This window comes from Scyliorhinus torazame, chromosome 8, assembly GCF_047496885.1.
Source record: "Scyliorhinus torazame isolate Kashiwa2021f chromosome 8, sScyTor2.1, whole genome shotgun sequence".
Classification (NCBI taxonomy): Eukaryota; Metazoa; Chordata; class Chondrichthyes; order Carcharhiniformes; family Scyliorhinidae; genus Scyliorhinus; species Scyliorhinus torazame.
In genome coordinates this window covers 149,428,245-149,449,248 of record NC_092714.1, presented here as the reverse complement: position 1 = coordinate 149,449,248, position 21,004 = coordinate 149,428,245, and the positions used below count along the sequence as shown (strand labels likewise).

General features: G+C 47.5%; 1 protein-coding gene across 1 annotated transcript in view; it reads right to left on the bottom strand.

The window, feature by feature from the left end:
• The window catches only part of LOC140428786 (complement C3-like), a 163,479-nt gene that overhangs the window by 110,820 nt on the left and 31,655 nt on the right, over window positions 1–21,004 (bottom strand). Inside the window, exon 3 of the mRNA XM_072515475.1 lies at window positions 8,978–9,155. Coding sequence (XP_072371576.1) covers window positions 8,978–9,155 — 178 coding nt within the window. The remainder of the gene's footprint in view (window positions 1–8,977; window positions 9,156–21,004) is intronic.

The window sequence follows — 21,004 nt, the reverse complement described above, 5'->3', positions numbered from 1 at the left end:
ATTCAATAGACCCAGTGGAATCAATGTATTATCATTCATCGGGTCTAAACCAGGGGTTGACCAGCATTTTCATGTAAGGGACCACAATTCTTTTCTCACACACAAATTCTGGAAAGGGAAAGCATTTGAGATTTACCTCCATATTAATCAGAACAGAAAAACGTGTGAATTTTTAGGAACAGGCTTCATATGGGAAGACTCATTTATTAGCTTCCATCTTTATCACCATGTAATCACTGATTTCTTGAGATATCTGGCCTTGTAGGCATTACACCAAATTGGTAGTTGATTCCTAAGCACGGCTAAAAGAATTGTCCATCACATATTTCAATCACTTCTGATTTGCCTCTGCACACACAACCCAGAATGGTGGCTTTCTGGAGACAGACCAGATCACCTCCTCCTCAAAGCACATATTGAGGGTGGGATTTTCTAGTCCTTCCTGCTGCCAGGATCTTCCAGGTCTGCTGACTCCACAGCGGGTCCCGCGGAGGTGGGATGGGCGAGCCATGCAAAGCGCCACAGACATGGATGGGACCAGAAGATCCTGCCACCTGCCAATGGTGGGCCATCTCTGCCGCTGCAAATATGCAGTGGGTTGCACGGAAAATCCACCCTCTGTCTCCTGAATTTCCTGTAGATAATGTTCACCCATTCGTATCTTCTACTCCCCTTTCCTGCTGCGTCAGCGCAGCCCCTGGAGGGGCAGGAAGGTGAATGTGACAACGAGGGAGGAATTCGAGAGATTTTCCCCTTTGTCTCACGAGACAATCAAGCTGAGGAAAAGCTGGAGATGCAAAGCTCCCTTTGTGGGGCAATCATGACGTGGGAAAATAATTGAGAACGCTGCTTGTGATGAATGTTGGAAATGTTTATATATGTTGCATTATGTGTCTGTTACACTGAGATAGGTATCCAGATGTCTGCTAAAACTGTAATTAAGGGGTTAACCGCTGGGCAAGCTGTGATGTCACAGATAGGAGGGGCTGGGTCGGTTTTTATTTTTGTTTTTCAGCCCTGCCCTGTGTCTGTTTTTACTTTCATTTTCAGAGTTCTCCTCTGGGTTCTGAAAGGAGGAGTGTTTCTCAGACTGACTTCTGAAAGCTTCTCTCCCAAGGACTGTGCATGAGTCTGTAAGACACTGAGTGTTAACTGTATCAATAAATGGTATTTGACCTGTGTGCATGGATTTTGTTCAATTGAAGTTTAGAAGTAGATGGGAAAGTAAGCTTTCTTAATGTTTCTTTTAGAAATGTTTAACTGTTAACTGAAAAGCTGTTTTTTCCTTGGGTATTAAAGGGATTAATCCTTTGTTACTAATAAAGTTTGTTATAAGATAAAAGATCCCTGGTTGTCAGCGGAATCACTCCTGGAGTGAAGTATCCTTTCCTCAAGGTTCTCATCCAGTTTCCTAATATCAATTGGGGTCTGGTCCAGACACCGTGACAGTCTAGAATGCTTATAGATTCTGCAGTGGTTCGTGCAGATTGGAAGGTTGCAAAAATGTAACCACACTACTTAAGTGGTGAGGGGGCGAGGAAATGGGGAACTATAGACCTGTTAGTTTGACATCAGTAGTAGAGAAAATACTGGAATCCATCCTAATGGTTTGATAATTGAGCACTTAGAAAATAATGGTGTGATTGGGCAGTGTCAACATGGATTTGTGAAAGGAAAGTTATGTTTGACAAACCCATTGGTGTTTTATTTTGAGGATGTAACTAGCAGAATAGGTAAGGGAGAACCAGTGGATGTAGTGTATTGAGTTTTCAAAAGGCTTTTGACAAGGGATAGTGGCATTGTCAGTGAACCTGTAATTTGGCGTTCTGGGGACATGGGTTCAAATCCCACCACAGCAGGTGGTGAAATTTAAATTAGATTTTTTTAATAGGTGGCACGGTGGCACAGTGGTTAGCACTGCTTCCTCACAGCTCCAAGGTCCCGGGTTCAATCCCGGCCACGGGTGACTGTCTGTGTGGAATTTGCGCTTTCTCCCCGTGTTTGCATGGGTTTCCTCCAGGTGCTCCAGTTTCCTTGCACAGTCCAAAGATATGCAGGTTAGATAGATTGCCCAATATAAATTGTCCTTAGTGTTCAACATGGATAGGTGTGGTTATTGGGTTACGGGGATAAGATGGAGGCATGGGCTTGAGTAGGGTGCTCCTTCTAAGGGCTGGTGCAGACTCGATGGGCCGAATGGCCGCCTACTGCACTGTAAATTCTATGATTCTATGATCCCACAGAGGAGGTTTTTGATAAAGTCCCACACATGAGAGCACTTGGGATTCAGGGAAATATATTGGCATGGATTGAGGATTGGTTAACAGTCAGAAAACAGACAGTGGGAGGGATTTTCCGTACCCCCCAACGACACGATTCTCGGGAGGCGGACCGCCATTGGCTGGTGGCAGGATTTTCTGGTCCAGCCGCTGTCAATGGGATTTCCCATTAATCCAGCCCCCGCTTTGCCAGAAAACCTGTAGCGGGGGTTCACCATCAGTGTCCAGAACGCCTGGAAAATCCCCCCCGGAAGGAAAAAACTGTTTGTTCTCAGGTTGGCAGGTTGTGATTATAAGGGTACTGCAAAGATCAGAGCTTGGACCTCAACTGTTCGCAATGGCTGGAATTCTCTCGTCATCGGGATTCACTTTTCCCACTGACTGTGCACTCCTGCCAGTGGGTTTTTCGGTGGAGTGGGTGGTTTCAATGGGAAATCACATTGACAAGTGGCGGGAGGATAGAATCCTCTTGCCAACAAACGGCACATGACCAAGAAACACGCGGCTGGGGGACCGGAGAATCCTGCCCCATATTTCCCATTTTGCTGATGACCCTGAACTAGATGGGAATGTGAGTTGTGAGGAGGATCATGGAGGTTTCAAAGGGATTTAGACCGGCTAAGTAAGTGGGTAGGAGCATGTGTAAGGATCCTCCTGTTGATCCATGTCTGTCCCTTGTTTTTAAATTTTACTTTCTGTTATTCTGCTATTTCAATGTTTGTAGCTGGACAATTAATGGGACCTATGCCTTTAAAATGAATTGCACCTTTCATTTTAAAAGGAAACTCAGGAGGATGTGCTTTTTGGTCTGACATCAGTGATGATGCCTCTTGATTGGGTTGGCTGGCGGCCAATGAGCTGTTTAAAAATTGCTGGGTCTTAGCTGATACTCAATGCTTATTGGTACTGACCATTCTGGGATGTTCTGCAGGGCACGGAGGGTTTCATCTTGTTTTCAGTTTCGTTCTCTCACCTCACAGATTCTGGACCTTTCTCTCTGCACAGCCAGATTAAACTGCAGGAAAATTGAGTCCAGAGTATCTGAAGGCAGGGTCAGTTGTTTAAAAACCCTTTTAAAAAGCTCGAGTGGGAAACTCTGTTCTTATTTCATGAGGCTGTCGGTCATTCTGGTGGAGTTCGAAACAAATAAGAATTGCACAGGCCTGAGGCTGTACATTTGAAGCAAGGCCCAGGGTAATAAAAATTAAAGTGACTCCCACAGAGGAAACCCTTCAGCCTGGGGGTTCTGACAGAATGCTTCTGCCAGAGGATCCTCATTGGCAATCCAACCAGTGGTTACAATCACTCTGCGCCCTGGGAAGACAATCCAATGCAGCCACCTCGACACTGGAAGCAAGGACACTCATTTTTCTTTTCATGTTTTAATTCCTATTATTTCTACCCCTCCCCCTTCCTCTGTGTGTGTCTGTCTTGTGTGTGTTTGGGTAGAGGTGGGACGGTAAAACAAGGAGTAATAGATTAGCTGGCCATTATTCTATTATAATTATTGCATCTCTTATCTCTATTTTTGTTATAAATAAATAGTTGTTGTGTTTCACTTATAAATCTGGTGCCTGTAAGTCATTGGAGCAGTCAAGGGCCAAAGATCTCCGAAACTTTATACAAATTATTGGTTAATTCACTTGTGTTGGGGCTGCGGGACCTGTGGGACTGGAATCGACTGCCCACTAGACCAGGATAACACATCGCAGATGCAATATAATATGAAAAACTGTTAAGTTATTTACTTTGGTGGGAAAAACAGAAATGCAAAGTATTTCATAAATGGTGAGAGATTGGGAAATACTGATGTCTAAAGGGACCTGGGTGTCCATGTTCAATGAAAGCTAATATGCAGGCATATCAAGCAATTAAAAAGACAAATGGTATATTCACCTTCATGGCAAGGTTAAGTGAGTACCGGAGTAAAGATGCCTTGCTACAATTGTATAATGTCTTGGTCAGATCGTACCTGGAGTATTGTGTTGTGAACAGTTTTTAGACTCCTGAGCTAAGAAGAGATATACTTGCCATAGGAGTGCAATGAAGGTTTATCGAACTGATTCCTGGGCTGGTATGATTGTCCTCGGAGGAGAGATTGAGGAGACCGGGCCTGTATTCTCCAGAGTTCAGAAGGATGAGAGGTGATCTCATTGAAACGTACACATTTCTTACAGGGCTCAACAGGGTACATGCAGGAAGGATGTTTCCTGTGGTTTTAGGGTCTAGAACCGGGGGGGACAGTCTCAGAATTAGAGTTAGCCCATTAAAAACTGAGATGAGGAGGAATTTATTCACTTAGAGGGTGGTGAATCTTTGGACTTCTCTACCTCAGAGGGCCCAGTCATTGAGTACTTTCAATCTATTTCCAGAAACCAATGACATTAAGGCACAAAGGGGTAGTGTGGAAAGGTGGCATTGAGGGAGAAGGTCAGCCATGATCTAGTTAAATGGCAGAGCAGGGTCAAGGGGCTGAATGGCCTACTCCTGTTCCTATGTTCCTGTACAGCCACCTAATAATGGAAGCTGGTTCACCCTGGCCCCATCTCCCTCTGTCCCAAGGCACATCAACTGATCACAATCATTGATCTCTCTCAAACAGCAGCTAAAATATTTCCAGGGAGAGCAGTGATTGGATCATTAGATGAAGATCATTGTCCACAGCGTACCCTGGGCAGTGCAAAGTGGTTGAGGAAATTCCCCCAGCAAAGACTGAGGAGAAGCTAACTTCAGAATGATGGGACATGGAACTCATGGGTATCTGTCAGAATGAAGGATGTTTTGGGAACAAGGGGCGCGATTCTCCGACCCCCCGCCGGGTCGGAGAATCGCTGGGGGCTGGCGTGAATCTCGCCCCTGCCGTGTCCCGCATTCTCCGCCACCAGAGAATCGGCGGGGGCGGGAATCACGCCGCGCTGGTCGGCAGGCACCCCCCGGCGATTCTCCAGCCCGCGATGGGCCGAAGTCCTGCCGCTGTCAAGCCGGCGTGGATTGAACCACCTACCTTACCGGCGGGAGCAGACAGCGCGGGCGGGCTCCGGGGTCCTGGGGGGGGGCACGGGGCGATCTGGCCCCGGGGGGTGCCCCCAAGGTGGCCTGGCCCGCGATCGGGGCCCACCGATCGGCGGGCGGGCCAGTGCCGTGGGGGAACTCTTTTTCTTCCGCCTTCGCCATGGTCTTCACTATGGCGGAGGCGGAAGTGACCCCCTCCACTGCACATGCACGGGGAGGCCGTGAGCGGCCGCTGATGCTCCCGCGCATGCGTCGCCCAGCGAAGTCCTTTCGGCGCCGGCTGGCGTGGCGCCAAAGGCCTTTCCCGCCAACCGGCGGGGCGGAAATCACTCCGCCGCGGGCCTAGCCCCTCAAGGTGAGGGCTTGGTCCCTAAAGGTGCGCAGAATTCCGCACCTTTGGGGCGGCCCGACGCCGGAGTGGTTCCCGCCACTCCATTACGCCGGATTCCCCCGCCCCGCCGGGTAGGGGAGAATCCCGGCCAAGATACCCATGTGTAGGCTCTGAGATTTCCTTCTGAGGTGCCAGTGGTGAATCACATTTGCCATTCTCAAGTCTACAGCTTCATTTTATAGAAGCTCGCTGAAGGGGGGCTCAGGGCAAAGACAATTCAGTTAAAGTAGCTGGGACAATAAGTATGATATAAATAACAGCATTAAGCAACGTGGCATATACTTAGGTTAGTTTACTCGACAAAGATAATGAAATCAACAATAGAAAATGCATAGGCACTTGTAGCAATTATTAACAATTAAACATAGTCTTAAAGCATTGTAGTAATGAAACATATACATTTTTGTTCATAGTAAAATGCTCGGAAGGCATAAAGGGTTAGCCATATTCTTCAGAGAAGAGGAGTCACATATGATACAGTCTGGTCAGCAGAAAGCATTTCTTATCAGCAGCCCCGCTGATGAATAAACAATAGCTCCAGTCAGGGACCATGCTGAGATAGGAAGGGTTGTATATATAACGAACCAAGGACAATGGATAAGGGGTCTGGAAAAACATCAGGAAATCATGAGTAAGACCCTAAAGGTCCACGAGATTATCACCCAGTTCCAAGTTGCCTCGAGGCAGAAAGTCCATTGGTTAATGTATGTAATCTATAGCAGCAATGATAGGATTAAGTCCAGCAAAGGTGGGTTATCAACTTTTGAAAATGGTATAATTACTGAATTAAGAATGATGTAACTTTAGAGTCAATCTGGAACTGCCCCAGATGCTCTCCCATGTATGTTGGCCAAACTTGGAAAATAAAGACCATCCTTAACCAGAGTTGCTGTCTCCACAAGTCTTTGTGTTAGCAGAGCAGCAATTAAGAAGGGAAATACCTCGCGTGAAAGACAGCTTAATACTTAGTCTCTGAAAACGCTGCTACACTCGCTCTTCCACACAAGGGCCAGAAGCAGCTAATAGCAGCTTCTTAAAAATCAGCAGCAAAGTCCCAGCTAAGAAACAGCCACGAGCCAGTCTGTGCTTCAACCTCTACATAAGGAAATGCAGTCATTGTCCCAAAATGGGACTCTTTCTTTTTCATTAAATCGCCTGAGAGACTTTTGTCTCTGTGTATTAATAAGAACGTTATCCCCTTTCCTCTATTCTCTGTTGATTTTCGTCCTCTGTGATCATGGCCTAGGAGCATTATTAGGCCATTCGGCCCCTTGAGCCTGCTCTGCCATTCAATACAATCATGCCTTTTCTGAATGTGTTTCGAATTCTACATTTCCCATCTACCCCTTTGATTCCTTATCTACCTCCACCTTAAAATGTTCGGTGACCCTGCCCCCACGGTCTTCTGAGACGGAGATTTCCAAAGTCGCATGACTCTCTGAGAGAAAATAATTCTCCGCAATCCCTGTCCTAAAAGGATGATCCCTAATTTTAAAACAGTGCCTGCTAACTCTGGATTCACCCATCAGAGGTATCATCCTTTCCACGTCCACCTTGTCCAGAGCATTCAGGATCTTATATACTTTAATCGAGTCATCCTTTACCCTTCAGTGAGAATTCCAAGGGAAACCAGCCCAAACTGTCCAATCTTTCCTCATAAGACATCCCGCTCACTCCAGGTATCCTTATTTACTCCATCAAAATATCTTATCATTCAAATAAATCTTCTATTAATCTACTCTGCTCTAAGGAGAACAATCCCAGCTTCTCCGATCTCTCCACATTAACCCGAAGTCCGAGTAGTATTCTAATAAATGACCTCTTCACCTTGTCCAAAGCTTTAATGTCCTTTCTACAGTGCAGAGCTCAGAGTTGGACTGAGTACATCTGCTCAAGGCTAGTTCTGAAATTTATAAAGGTTTGGCTTAACTTTCTTACATTCAATGCCTTTATTCCTCAAACGAAGGATTCTGCATATCTTTTTAACAGTTATCTTGGCTTACCATCTTTGAAGATTTGTATATGTTGGTCCTCAGACCTCTCTGTTCATCCACCCCATTTAGACTGGACCATTTTGTTCGTTACAAGTCCTAACTGTAGTTGGGCAATCCGGACAACTGTCTGCCACGTCCATGCTCCGATGAAAAGCAGCAAGGAGAAAACCCAGGTGCGTGTCGGAGTTTAAGAAGGGCATCCCAGCTCCAGGATCCATAGATTCTTCCACATTGGAAAAGCATCATGTTTCCTGCTGTGACTACTCCTGACAGTGCCCCCACCCAAATCACTCAAAGTTGCCCAGCCTGCTTTCGCAATGCAAATCTTACACAACTGGCTGGTGTCGTATCACTGGCTCACACTCTTAACTTGAGGCAAATAGGTCAGTGGGGATTGAATGGGTGGATCACTTTAAACTGAAAAAACTTTGGGACAAGCTCTGGGGCACGGCGTCTGATCTGTACGCTGGGTTCTCTAATCTAATTCACACTTCAGACTCTCCACTGGTCACTAACCTCAGGCTGATTGGTTGGAGACACACAGTTGCTTGCTCTGTTTACACAGCTCTGAGGCGCCATGTTGGGAACACTCTACAGTTTGGATCTCAAATTTACGGTACCTCCTTGCACAAAGACTCATGGGAATTAAACCAGCAAAGGTTGCCCTTATACTTGTAACATGGTGCCAGAGAGTGGCAAGAAATACATTTTGGAACCCTGGAAATGATTCGGAGAACACAAAAAGGTTCAAAATCTGCAAAAAGAACAACAAGCACCCAGAGGCTGCAAGTAATAACCGAGAGAGTAAAAGAAAATGGCTGCAGTAAATTTTCCAATCCCATCTCCAGTAACATTGGACAGTGATGCGTGACAAACCTGGCAGTTTTCTCCATTCGCAATGGCAAAACTGAGACTTAATTACCAAGTCTGAATTGATAAGGCTAGCAACAGTGTTAACTTAACACTGCTGAGGAAGGACTGCTCTAAACTGTATACCACCCTAGATCTAACAGTCGAGCAAAGAAAAAAGACACAGAAATTTTGAAAGCCTTGAGTGCACATTTGGAACCCCGAGTGAATGTTGTATATGAACGATATGTATTCAGCACAAGAGTTCAAAGAAGGCCCTCACGGAAACACATTAAAGAAGTACTGCTGTACTTATACCTGTAACAAAGGTCATGCTAAACGGTTTATTCACCGAACACAGTAACCTCTGGACCATTACAAATTAAGTAATAGCTGCAGTTATTATTGTTTTGTGATGAAGGACAATAACACAGCACTATCCTATTGTTTACCTGTATCATTGGGTTGGTAGGTGGGTTTGTCGGTTTCAATAAAAATGAAGTATGGTTTCGGCAGCAGGTGGAGGTGAACCAATCTCCTGGTTTTAAAGAGATTGGGAATTAGTGCAGCCAGTGTAATATACAGTCTCCTGATGGTTAATCCACATTGCGCCGCCTTTTCTGGGAGTACCTGTAACAGTGGGATCACAAGGGTTAGGTGGGATAATATCTGAAACAGTATCAAATGTTTTGCCTAGAGAGTGCTGAGGTACTGGTGTAAGGGCCCTTCCTGTTTATTCCCTGTTTGTTCCTTTAATTCCCCCTTTTATTTTTGCTGTTAGATTTTTGCTCCATGGATGATTTATGGACCTGTGACTTTAAGACAAAGCAGGGGCCTGTGCCTTTAATTCAAGAAGAATATTGCAGCAGCAGGAGAGATCAATGATGATGCGGTTTGATTGATATGGCTGATGGCCAATGAATTGGCCCAAAGGTATGTGCTCTGCCCAATAACAGGTGGTGATTGGATCTGATCTCACTGAAATGGTTCAGAGAACTAAGGAGCTTTCAGTTTCATTTTAGCAGCTTCCCACTTTCTTTCCACTCCGTTTTTCTCCAGAAAGATTGTGTTTCTGAACTGGCAGAAAGCCTAGATGAATCTGGTTACAGGAGAATCATTACAGATTGTGCAGGAAAGGTTCAGAATCTGGGGCGAAATTCTCCTACCCGCCCCGCCACATTTCTGCCCCGACCGGCCGGCGGGAGTCTCCGTAACACCGGCCGGTCAATGGGGTTTCCCATTGTGGGGCAGCCCCACGCCGTCGGGAAACCCCCGGGCGCCGGCAAAACGGAGACTCCCGCCGGCGGAGAATGACGCCCCTGATATCTCTCTCTGCAGAAAAGGCTGATGTGGACCGACCAATTCTTTCTCCAGAAAAAGCAGAGGGCTGGAAGAAAAGTTTGTTGCAAAGCAAGGGGCCTCTCCAGGAGAAGCTGTGAGTAATATTGCTGCACTGCAAGGAAGATTTTCGCAGGCTCTACACCAGAGACTTTAATCCACAGGCATACTGTGACGAAAGCAGGCTGCAAACCATCATTTCAAGCAAAGACTATCTTTTGACCTTCATCTTTATTCTTTCTACCCCTTTCCATCCCTCTAAGTTTTTCTGTCTTGTGTGTGTGGGTAGAGGGTGGAGCAGATAAAAGGGGAACCAGGTATTGTCGTCAAGCAGTTGTATTTACTGTGTATTTCATATTTGTTCTTGTTATAAATAAATAGTAATTGTGTTTAAACTTACACATCTGGTGACTGTAATTATTAGACAGCCAAGGGCCAAAGACTTCAGTATTTTCATCAGAATTATTGGATAATTCATTCGTATTGTGACTCCAGGTCACTTCGGGCTGGAATTGACCGCACACTTGCCCAGGGTGGCGTAACACTGGAGTCCCTTGACAGTTCTGTGGTGGTTGAGGAGTGAGGGGGAGACTGGACAAGGGGGTCCATCTTACAGCAGGCTTTATAGGTAACACTTAATCTGCTGATTTCGATCAGACTGGGGAGGAATTCTCCAGGCTTGAATCTTGTGCTCATCGGGCCCGCACGAGCCAAGAGCCCAGAAGCGGACGTGGAATGCACTTTTATCCATGTTCGGCCCGGGAACGTGATTTCACCCTGGCCGGCCGTTAATGAGTAGCCAGCATGAAACGCGTGCCGAGAAAGGTTCTGAGTCAATTAAGTTAGGTGAAATGTATTGCAGCAGAGAGTATCCATGCAGCACACTCAAACACACAACAGCAGAACTCAATAAACCTCAGTCCCTGACATCTTTTGTGTTATTGTATGTGACCTCGGACATTCCGAGATTGTAGTGAAAATGTGAAGGCCATCTGGCTGATTGGTTCATCCGCCAAGCACAAAAGTGGATGGGGCCACACAAAATCACTTTCAATTGACTCCTTAATGGACTTAATCATCAGCTCAATTGTCAGTGGAGCTGCTTCCAACTGCCGAGTGCTCCGGCTGAGCGAAATACCGCACGAGTGCATGATAACATTGGGACACGCGCCTGACATCTTCACATAATGCTGAGTCGAGTGTGCACTCGCTCAAACAGCATAGAATTCGGGCCCAGGTTTTCCCGCATTGGCCCTGGGTTTGGTCAGCTTATTAAATCCATGTCCTCTGGTTCTCGAAACATCTGCCAATGGGAAAGGTTCCTCCCTATTTACTCTGCCCCTCATGGTTTCGAACACCTCTATCAAATCTCTTCTCAACCCCCCCCCCCCCCCCCCCCCCACCCCCCCCGCCACATCACCATGCCTAATTCTCCACAAAGCCAGCAATAAAACACGCCAGTCCCGAATATGTCTGGAACTATGTGGCGTGCAGAAGTCGGGATTCACCCAAACAATGCCTGGGACTGCCTCTGGTGTTCGGGATGGAGGTGTCAGCGACCCTGGACCCTTGAACACCTCAGCAGTGGGTGGGGAGGCGGGGCACCTATCAGGGGGATCTGCAAGATTCTGAGTCATTGAGGGGGCCATCTTCTTTTTAAAAAAAAATATTTTTATTAAAGTATTTGCAAATTTTTATAACAATAACAAAAACAATAACAATGACATTGACATGGTAAAATAAACATTTCCCCACCCGACCCAATCATCACATACCACAACCATCTAACGCCTATCCACCCGCCCCCCCCCCCCCCCCCCCACCCTTTGGAATGCTGCTTCTGCCGACATTTTAATTTTCCTCGAGAAAGTCGACGAATAGCTGCTACCTCCGAGCGAACCCTAACATTGACCCTCTTAAGGCAAACTTTATTTTCTCAAGACTGGGAAACCCAGCCATGTCACTAACCCAGGTCTCTACACTCGGGGAGCTTCGAGTCCCTCCACATAAAAAGGATCCTTCTCTGGGCTACCAGGGAGGCAAAGGGCAGGACATCGGCCTCTTTCACTCCCTGAACTCCCGGATCTTCTGACACTCAAAGATCGCTACCTCCGGACTAGGCACCACCCGTGTTTCTAGCACTGTGGACATTGCCCTCACAAACCCCTGCCAAAACCCTCTGAGCTTCGGGCATGCCCAGAACATGTGGACATGGTTTGCTGGGGTTCCGCACACCTCATACATTTATCTTCTACCCCGAAACCTTGCTCATCCTCGCCACCGTTATGTGTGCCCGGTGGACCACCTTAAATTGTATTAGGCTAAGCCTGGCACATGAAGAGGAGGAATTGACCCTGCTTTGGGCGTCCGCCCATAGACCCGCCTCTAACTCTCCACCTAGCTCGTCCTCCCACTTGCCCTTAAGCTCCTCCACCGGGGTTTCCTCCTCCTCCAACAGCTCCTGGTAGATATCCGACACCTTCCCCACCCCCATCCAGGTACCGGACACTACTCTATCCTGAATCCCCCGCGACGGCAGCAGCGGAAAGGCCGGCACCTGCTTTCTCAGGAAGTCTCGCACTTGCAAATATCTAAAATCATTCCCTGGCGGCAGTTTAAATTTATCCTCCAGCGCCTTCAAGCTGGGAAAACTCCCGTCTATAAATAGATTCCCCCATCCTTCTAATTCCTGCCCTCTGCCAGCTCTGGAACCCGCCGTCCAGCCTGCCTGGTGCAAACCTGTGGTTGTTGCAAATCGGGGTCCAGACCAACACACCTTCCACCTTCTTATGCCTCCTCCATTGCCCCCAGATCCTCAGAGCCGCCGGACTTGTGGAGTACCGGGCCGGCGAGAACGGCAGAGGTGCCGTTATCAATGCCCCAAACTGGTGCCTTTACAAGACGCCGCCTTCAACCGCTCCCATGCCAACCCCTCCCCCATTACCCACTTCCGAATCATGGTGATGTTAGCCACCCAGTAGTAGTTGCAGAAGTTCCGGCAGCGCCCATCCACCCTCCCCAGACAAAGCCCGAGATTATCTTGTTCACCCGCTTGAAAAAGGCCTTGGGGATGAAGATGGGGAGCCACTGAAAGACAAACAGAAATCTGGGGAGGACTGTCATTTTCACGGTCTGGACCCTCCCCCATTTTCACGGTCTGGACCCCCCCCCCCCCCCCACACCAGTGACAACGGGAGCATATCCCATCTCTTAAAGTCCCCTTCCATTTGCCAACCGGGATAGATTAAGCTTATGCAGTGTGGTGAACGTATTATAGTAACCATTCACCACTGTACTACATTGTACCACGTTGTTGCCCATGTGGGCTGCACCTATGGACCATTGTACTGTATTACGCCGCTTGTATCATGTTGGTGCCCTTGTGGGCTCCGCCCCCTTGAGGGGAGGTACAAAGAGCAGCTGCCCTGTAGGCGGCTCTCATTGCAGAGCAGTCGCAGGCAGGCACTGTTCTAGTTGATTAAAGCCACTGTTCACTTCAACTCTCTGTCTCGCGTAAACTGATGATCGCATCAATTTAATCAACTACAACATCGTGATGGAATCAGCCCTCAAACCTGACCGACTGGAACTCGACCCACAGGCCGCGGAAGCCAAAGGGATTTTTTCACATTGGCTCCGATGTTTCGAGACCTACCTCGCAGTCTCCTCCACGCCCTCCATCACCGACGAACAGAAGCTGGGCCTCCTCCACGCCCGGGTGAGCCATCAAATCTCCGTACAACTCGAGGAAGCGACAACATACGCAGACGCCCTCGCGATGCTGAAGCGCCTATACGTGAGGCCGGTGAAGGAAGTGTACACGCGGCATCTCCTCACCACTTGCCGCCAACGCCCCGGGCAATCGCTGGAGGAGTACCTACGCGACCTCAAGGTCCTCGCGCAAAGCTGCAACTACAAGGCCGTCATGGCCTCCCAACACATGGAACTCGCCGTCCGGGACACCTACGTGGCTGGGGTCCGGTCCAAATACGTCAGACAGCGCCTGCTCGAGAAGGGTGCCCTCGACCTAGAAGAGACGGTAAAACTAGCCACCTCCCTAGAAGTAGCATTTTAAAGCCTCAACGTTTTCCCTTCCGATCACGCGACCCCCTAGTGGCCTCCCGACCAGAGAGTACCCCAGGCCTGTGCCGCTCGGCTGCCCACTTAACCCGGGGCTCTACCCTGTTATTTCTGCGGCCAGCACCCCAGGCAGCGTTGCCCGGCTCGAAACGCGAACTGTCGCGACTGCGGCAAGAAAGGACACTATGCCAAAGTTTGCCTGGCCAGGTTCAAGTCCTCCAAACCACAGGCCCGACCCTCAGACTCACAGGCCCGCATACCCCGCAGCGTGGCTGCGTGCCCGCCGGCTCCGCACCCTTCGGGCGTGTCATCTGCCTCGTGCTGTCCGTGGGGGCAGCCATCTTTGACTCCGCACAACACGTGCGACTGATGGGGGCCGCCATCTTGGCCACCGTCTCCCACGCTGCCCGCCATGTGCGACTCATGGGGGCCGCCATCTTGGACGCCATCTTCCTCGCCGCCTGACACGTGCGACCGATGGGGGCCGCCATCTTGGCAGCCAGCTGCAACGCCGCCCGACACGTGCGACTGACGGGGGCCGCCATCTTGGGAACACACCACCACCTCTGTGTGATATGGTACGAATTAAGTAATGGCATGATGGGAAAACTGGTCAATGGGAAGACTAGTCAAAAGGTTTGAGACAATACCAGATAGACTGAAACTACTCATTCCGGCTCCCCAGGCCCAGGTAAAGAATGCTGCCCTATTTTCTGAGCTGTAGGCCATAGGCCAACTCTGCATAACTTGAAGTCTGAAAAGATCAGCGAAGGTCGAGCCATTCCAAAACACCGGAAAGACCTCGGCAACTCCTGATAAGACTAACTCGTCATAACCCAGGGCCGTAGGAATTAAAACAAAGATCGGTTCAGGAAGAAATAAATCTATTCTGACCTTTCAATTTTCCCTCCGAGGACTAAATAATGGTATGAGTGATATGAACAAACATGGTCTGGTCTTTGCTTCTGTTTGTATTTCCGATTAAACTCCTGACTATACTGTTGTCACATAATCTTGCTAAAGTTAATGTATGAATATTAACTTAATTCTCCGCAAAGCGCGGAACTTGTGAAAGACTGAGCAGTTTTGTTGAATGCTCTCTTGCTTCAAGTTTCAGCCATTACTGCAAGCAATTGTTTTCGAAAATAAAGCTTATTTATGTCTTAACGAGTGTGTTGAATTCTTCGCTCACAGAAGCGAAAATATTGACTTTCACAATTTGGCGCAAGCGAGCAGTTACCAATATCCTGAGTGAATTCCGTGGGGGGACTGAAGAAGTGATTGAGCCAGACCCGGAGGAAAGAGACAGACGCCAGCACAAGGTAAGATTAACCTTGGTCTCTCTCTCTCTCTCGGATTAGTGGTTCGACCCCTCATCCCTGACGGAAGTAACTAAACAGGTGACGGTGCTCAAATCTAAATTGTACTTATTAAATTGTTAGTAGAGTACAGCGGGTCAGGGACCCCAATTAGGTCAGGGACCTCTTGCTTGTTTTACAGGTTTAAATTTGGGTCAGGAACCCTACAATTTGATTTGGTACCTGGGATTTTTTTTGATTGCCAGGGGCACATTTTATTGACATTATGGGACAGAGTTTAGACAAAACCGGGGGCAATTCCCCTCTATTTTTCATGTGCTCTGAAAACCCTTCTCATGAACGTAATTTACGAAAATTATCTGCAGCGCTGAACAATAAATTGGGTAATGATATTTGGCCATTAGGGGGCACTTGGGACTACAATAATTGCACTTCTGCTGAGAAAACTATTTGGCAGAGAAGCGCCACGAACAATCACTATTAATGAGTTGGAGAGATAACGCCCGTAGAAAAGGGATTGATGATTGTGTGGATGGTAAAGCAAAGAATTGGGAGACTTTAAAATTGGAATGTGAACTTTGGGATAGAAAGCATAAACAACAAGGCGAAAATAAAAAATCTCCAACCAATAGGCAGAGAGGGCTAGCCCAGCAGATTAAACGAAAGGAGGATCCTCCCAGTTGCTCTGGCATGCCGATGTTTCCCTATTCAGGCGATACGGAAGAGGAGGAGGATTTAACCCCTGGACCCCACCCTCATCCTGCACACCCTGACCCTACAATTCCACTGTCCCAAGTCCAGACTCCCCCTTATGGTCCCACTGCCAATGAAACTCCTGCTAATGCATCCCCCGTAGCAACACGCACTCGGTCACATACGCAAGCCGTTAATATGGAACAACTCTTCACCTCTGTTAATCAGGCTTTTCTTGATTTATCACTCCAACCTAAGGAGGAGGAAACTTTTCCGCCACCACCTCCCCCTGCAAATTATCCCATTAGGAGTGTTATTAACCCCCACACTGGTGATAATGACGACCCATTCATTGAGGTGTGGCAGGCTTTTAAACCCCATGAGCTATGTTTGATCATGGCCCAATGTCCCTCCTACAAAGAGGACCCAGAGGGGTTCACTGAGTTTTTGAGGAGAACTGCGACCATGTACGGTGCTACCGCACGTGATCAGTATTCACTGATTTATTCATCCCTTCCCCCAGAATTAGGGGAAAGATGGAAAAATGAATTAGGACTTCACGGGGACACGTGGATGGCCTTCAGCGCCGCACGCCAAACGGAGGACGATCAGCGTACTTTAATGTTCCCTGCACTAAAACGGGCTCTCCGTAAACCCGTTGATATCGCCAAACTCCTTGAATGTACCCCCACTTCTAAGGAAGATGGTCCAGAATTTTTTGACCGCTTTTGTGTCGTGTACACTCTTTACTCCGGGGACATTGCTTTCAATGCAGGCACACAGTCTCCCCAATTTAATGCACTATTAATGCAGGTTTTGCCTGACCGTGTAGCATCCAGTATTAAAACTAATAACATGGTCTGGTCTGACAATTCTAAACCTCAAATGAAACGTGCTGTGTCTTATTATTGGAGCAATGGCCGTAATCGTGAGACCTGTTACAAAGATACTTCGCCCAAAATTAAATCCGAATTCATCCAACGTCCCTCTCAAAGAAGAGCTCCTAAAGGTCAGAACTCTCAGACAGATTCATGTTACTATCGCCCAGATTGCACGGACCCGCCTGAATTTGGTTACCGCTCACAGGCTCCTTACTCCTTCACTCCACACACGGAGGATTTCGACAGCGCTCCTCCGCGTCGTCCATCTGCCAAATATGTCACTTGCTTCAACTGTCAACATACAGGCCACTACGCTAGCGATTGTCCTGATTCAGCAAAACAATCTTTTGTTACTCTCAAAAACGCCCTGGCTACCGCCCCAGCGCTAGGACGACCTATGTATGACAGACCCTTTCAGTTGTACGTTAATGTTCTTGATGAATGTGCCACTGGTGTTCTAACACAAGAACACGGTGACCGGCGTCGCCCGGTCGCCTACTATTCTACGAAATTGGATCCTGTAGCTTGCGGTCTACCTCCCTGCACCCAAATTCTTACAGCTGTCCATTTGTTAGCGCAGGCAGCCTCTAATCTGACCCTTCACCAGCCAGTACAAGTGCATACCTCGCACTCTATTGTGGCTCTCCTAGCATCTCAGCAAACCCAGCATCTGACTCAAGCCCGCTTGAGCCGCTATGAGGTTTCACTATTGCAAAACCCCTACCTCTCTTTTCATTGCTGTTCTACCTTAAATCCTGCTGTGTTCCTCGAACAGCCCCCCGATAACCTTGCTGACCCGCCACACGATTGTTTGCTTCGGAATCACTTCCTTACCGCGCCTCGCCCGGATTTAACGGACCGGCCTATTGATAATCCAGATCTAATTTTTTATGTTGATGGCAGTTCCTCCATTTCTCTCACTGGCATCCCACAGTTGGGATATGCCGTGGTAACCAATACTGACGTGCAGGAAGCAGCAGCCTTCGAGACCCCTGTCTCCGCACAAAAAGCCGAGCTATTTGCCCTTACTCAAGCATGTATTTTGGCCACAGATAAAAGTACTAATGTTTACACTGATTCTAGGTATGCCTTTGGCGTGACCCACGATTTTGGTCGCCTCTGGCAACAGCGAGGCTTTCTCACCTCTGCGGGAGCTCCCATTCAAAATGCTCTTTGGATTAAAAATCTCCTCGATGCTATTCAGCTTCCCCATCAATTGGCAATTATTAAATGTGCTGCGCACACAAAGGGGGACACTCCTGTTCAATTAGGAAATGCCCGTGCTGATTCGGCTGCTAAGGCTGCAGCTATATCAGCCTCTCTGATTGTTCCCAGTGGGGCTACTCTGAAACCAGGTACCTGCATTAGGAACGAAGGGCATGCCAGACATAACTGAAGTTCATAATTTACAGAGGGACGCCTCTGATTCCGAGCGCACACTATGGAAGTCAATGGGGTGTTCACACTCCTTGATATGAGACCTCTGGCTTACTCCCATTGGTCAAGTTTGTATTCCGAATTCTTTATTGCCGGTACTTATTGATTATTTGCATTCTTGTACCCATCTTGGCAAGGAAGGAATGGTACAGCTACTCCTGAAAACTTGGTGGCACCCAGATTTGAATAAAGCAGCGCAAACGCGGCTGGATCGATGCGTTATTTGCATGAAACATAATAAGGGTAAAGGCATTAAATGCCCTCCAGGAACCACTCCCTTGCCAGATGGCCCTTTTGCCTGTATACAGCTTGATTTTATCGAATTGCCAAAAGCACAGTGCTATAAATATTGTTCAGTAATAATCGATGTGTTTAGTAATGGATTGAAGCCTTCCCCACCACTAATTTGTACGGCACATACGATGGTGAAGTTGTTGTTAACGGAAGTCATTCCTCGTTTTGGAGTACCCAAAATGGTGAGCTCAGTCAATGGACCACATTTTGTAGCTCGGATCAATACTGAATTGTGCGAAGCACTCGTAATTAAACAGCAACTGCACTGCGCGTATCACCTGCAGGCTGCAGGAATTGTGGAAAGAGCTAACGGGACTTTAAAAGAAAAATTATCTAAATTAACTGAAGAAACTGGGTTAAATTGGCTAAAAGTATTACCCTTGGCACTGTTTCACATGCGAGTGACTCTCCATTCGTGGACCGGACTGTCAGCTGCAGAGATAGTCTATGGTCGGCCAATGAGGACTCCCTGGGATGCCCATGAAAAACCCCTAGAGGGAGTAGACCTCCACGTGATAGGGGAACAAATGCAGAACTATTTGAAGCAATTAACACTTTCTCTGAAGTTTCTCCACTCACAGGTAAAACAGGCACATCCCCCAGTAACGGCAGGGACAGCCATCCCTCGATATCCAGTGATCAAACCCGGAGACCACGTGTTGGTGAAAAACTGGGACAGAAAGAAACTAGGACAACGCTGGAGCTGCAACTTCCTCGTACTGCTGACTACACCAACTTCCGTCAAACTTGAAGGACGGTCAAGTTGGGTACATCTATCCGATTGCAAGAAGATAGTCTCCAACCCAGACGAGAACACAGGATGAAGATCTTCATTATAATTTTTGGACTCTCTGGACTATTTAGCCTTAATGGCCACTCGGTAGTAAAAAAACGACCTAAACGAGAACTGCCTTCCAATACCTATTTATATATGTCATATCTTTATGCCGAAAAATTGAACGTAAGCAAGTTTTGGGTTTGTACCCACAACCCCGTCAATTCGAGGGAAGCAATACCTCTTCAATCCCTCCCCTTTCATATCGCAGAGACGGTTGAATGGATTTTACGACAAAATCAAACAGGGAGCAGGGGAAATAGGGCGGATATGGAAATATGGAGATCTGCTGGCTATGACATGACTACATTTTCAGCTTCGTATCAACCTACCTATAATCATGCCTTGACTCCACCCTCCCTCACTGTCCACTCGTATAATGTTCAAGGTTCCATGTGTTTTAATAAATTAGGGAAAGGAAAGTTAATGGTGCAAAGAAGGTGCTACCTTACAGTGACTGGCAAGGACCGGTACCAGGCATATCCAACAAGGGCATGTTTAACTGTGATTGGTCCAAGGTATGGAATATAACCTCTAACATTTCATGGGGACAGACATCCCCAATCCCCTGGATGACATCAGCTGATGATTTTACGGCCTATAATGGAACCTATTTCATATGCGGCACTAAAGCATATCCATGCCTCCCCATTGATTGGACAGGATCCTGCTTTTTGGGATATGTTGTACCTCAAATGCGTCACCTACCCACCCTTAAGGACTCCCCCTCGCGAGCAAAAAGGACTTTTTCTAAAACGGAACAGTTCTTTATGATGGCCTTTCCCTTGTACGGAACGGGCAAGGCATCCGACGAACTGATCCACATGGCCACAGCATTGGAACAACTGGCGAACGTAACGGCAGCAGAAGCCAGGGAAACTGGTCAGGCACTGGCTGAAGTCTCAGCTGAGCTAGTAGCTGTCCGGACCGTGGCATTACAAAATCGACTGGCTTTGGATTATCTGCTAGCCTTGCAGGGAGGAACGTGCGCTATCATAGGTCAAGAGTGCTGTACTTATATTCCAGATGGCTCTGAAAATATCACTAACTTGGCCGACCATATTAAAAGACAGGCTGCTCAAATTCAAGAAATTGGCAATGAATTTCATGACTATAACCCGCCGGGTTGGCAAGGATGGTTGGGTCATGGATTATTTGATTGGATCTTTAAGGCCTTCATTCTACTACTCCTAATTCTACTAGGGATAGGATTGCTTGGTTGCTTGTGTAAATGCATTTTCAAACGAGTCATGGATATACCTATTTAACTAGTTGTCATGATATGACAAAAGGAGGGAATGTGATTATGGTACGAATTAAGTAATGGCATGATGGGAAAACTGGTCAATGGGAAGACTGGTCAAAAGGTTTGAGACAATACCAGATAGACTGAAACTACTCATTCCAGCTCCCCAGGCCCAGGTAAAGAATGCTGCCCTAACTATTTTCTGAGCTGTATGGCCATAGGCCAACTCTGCATAACTTGAAGTCTGAAAAGATCAGCGAAGGTCGAGCCATTCCAAAACACCAGACCTCGGCAACTCCTGATAAAACTAACTCGTCATAACCCAGGGCCGTAGGAATTAAAACAAAGATCGGTTC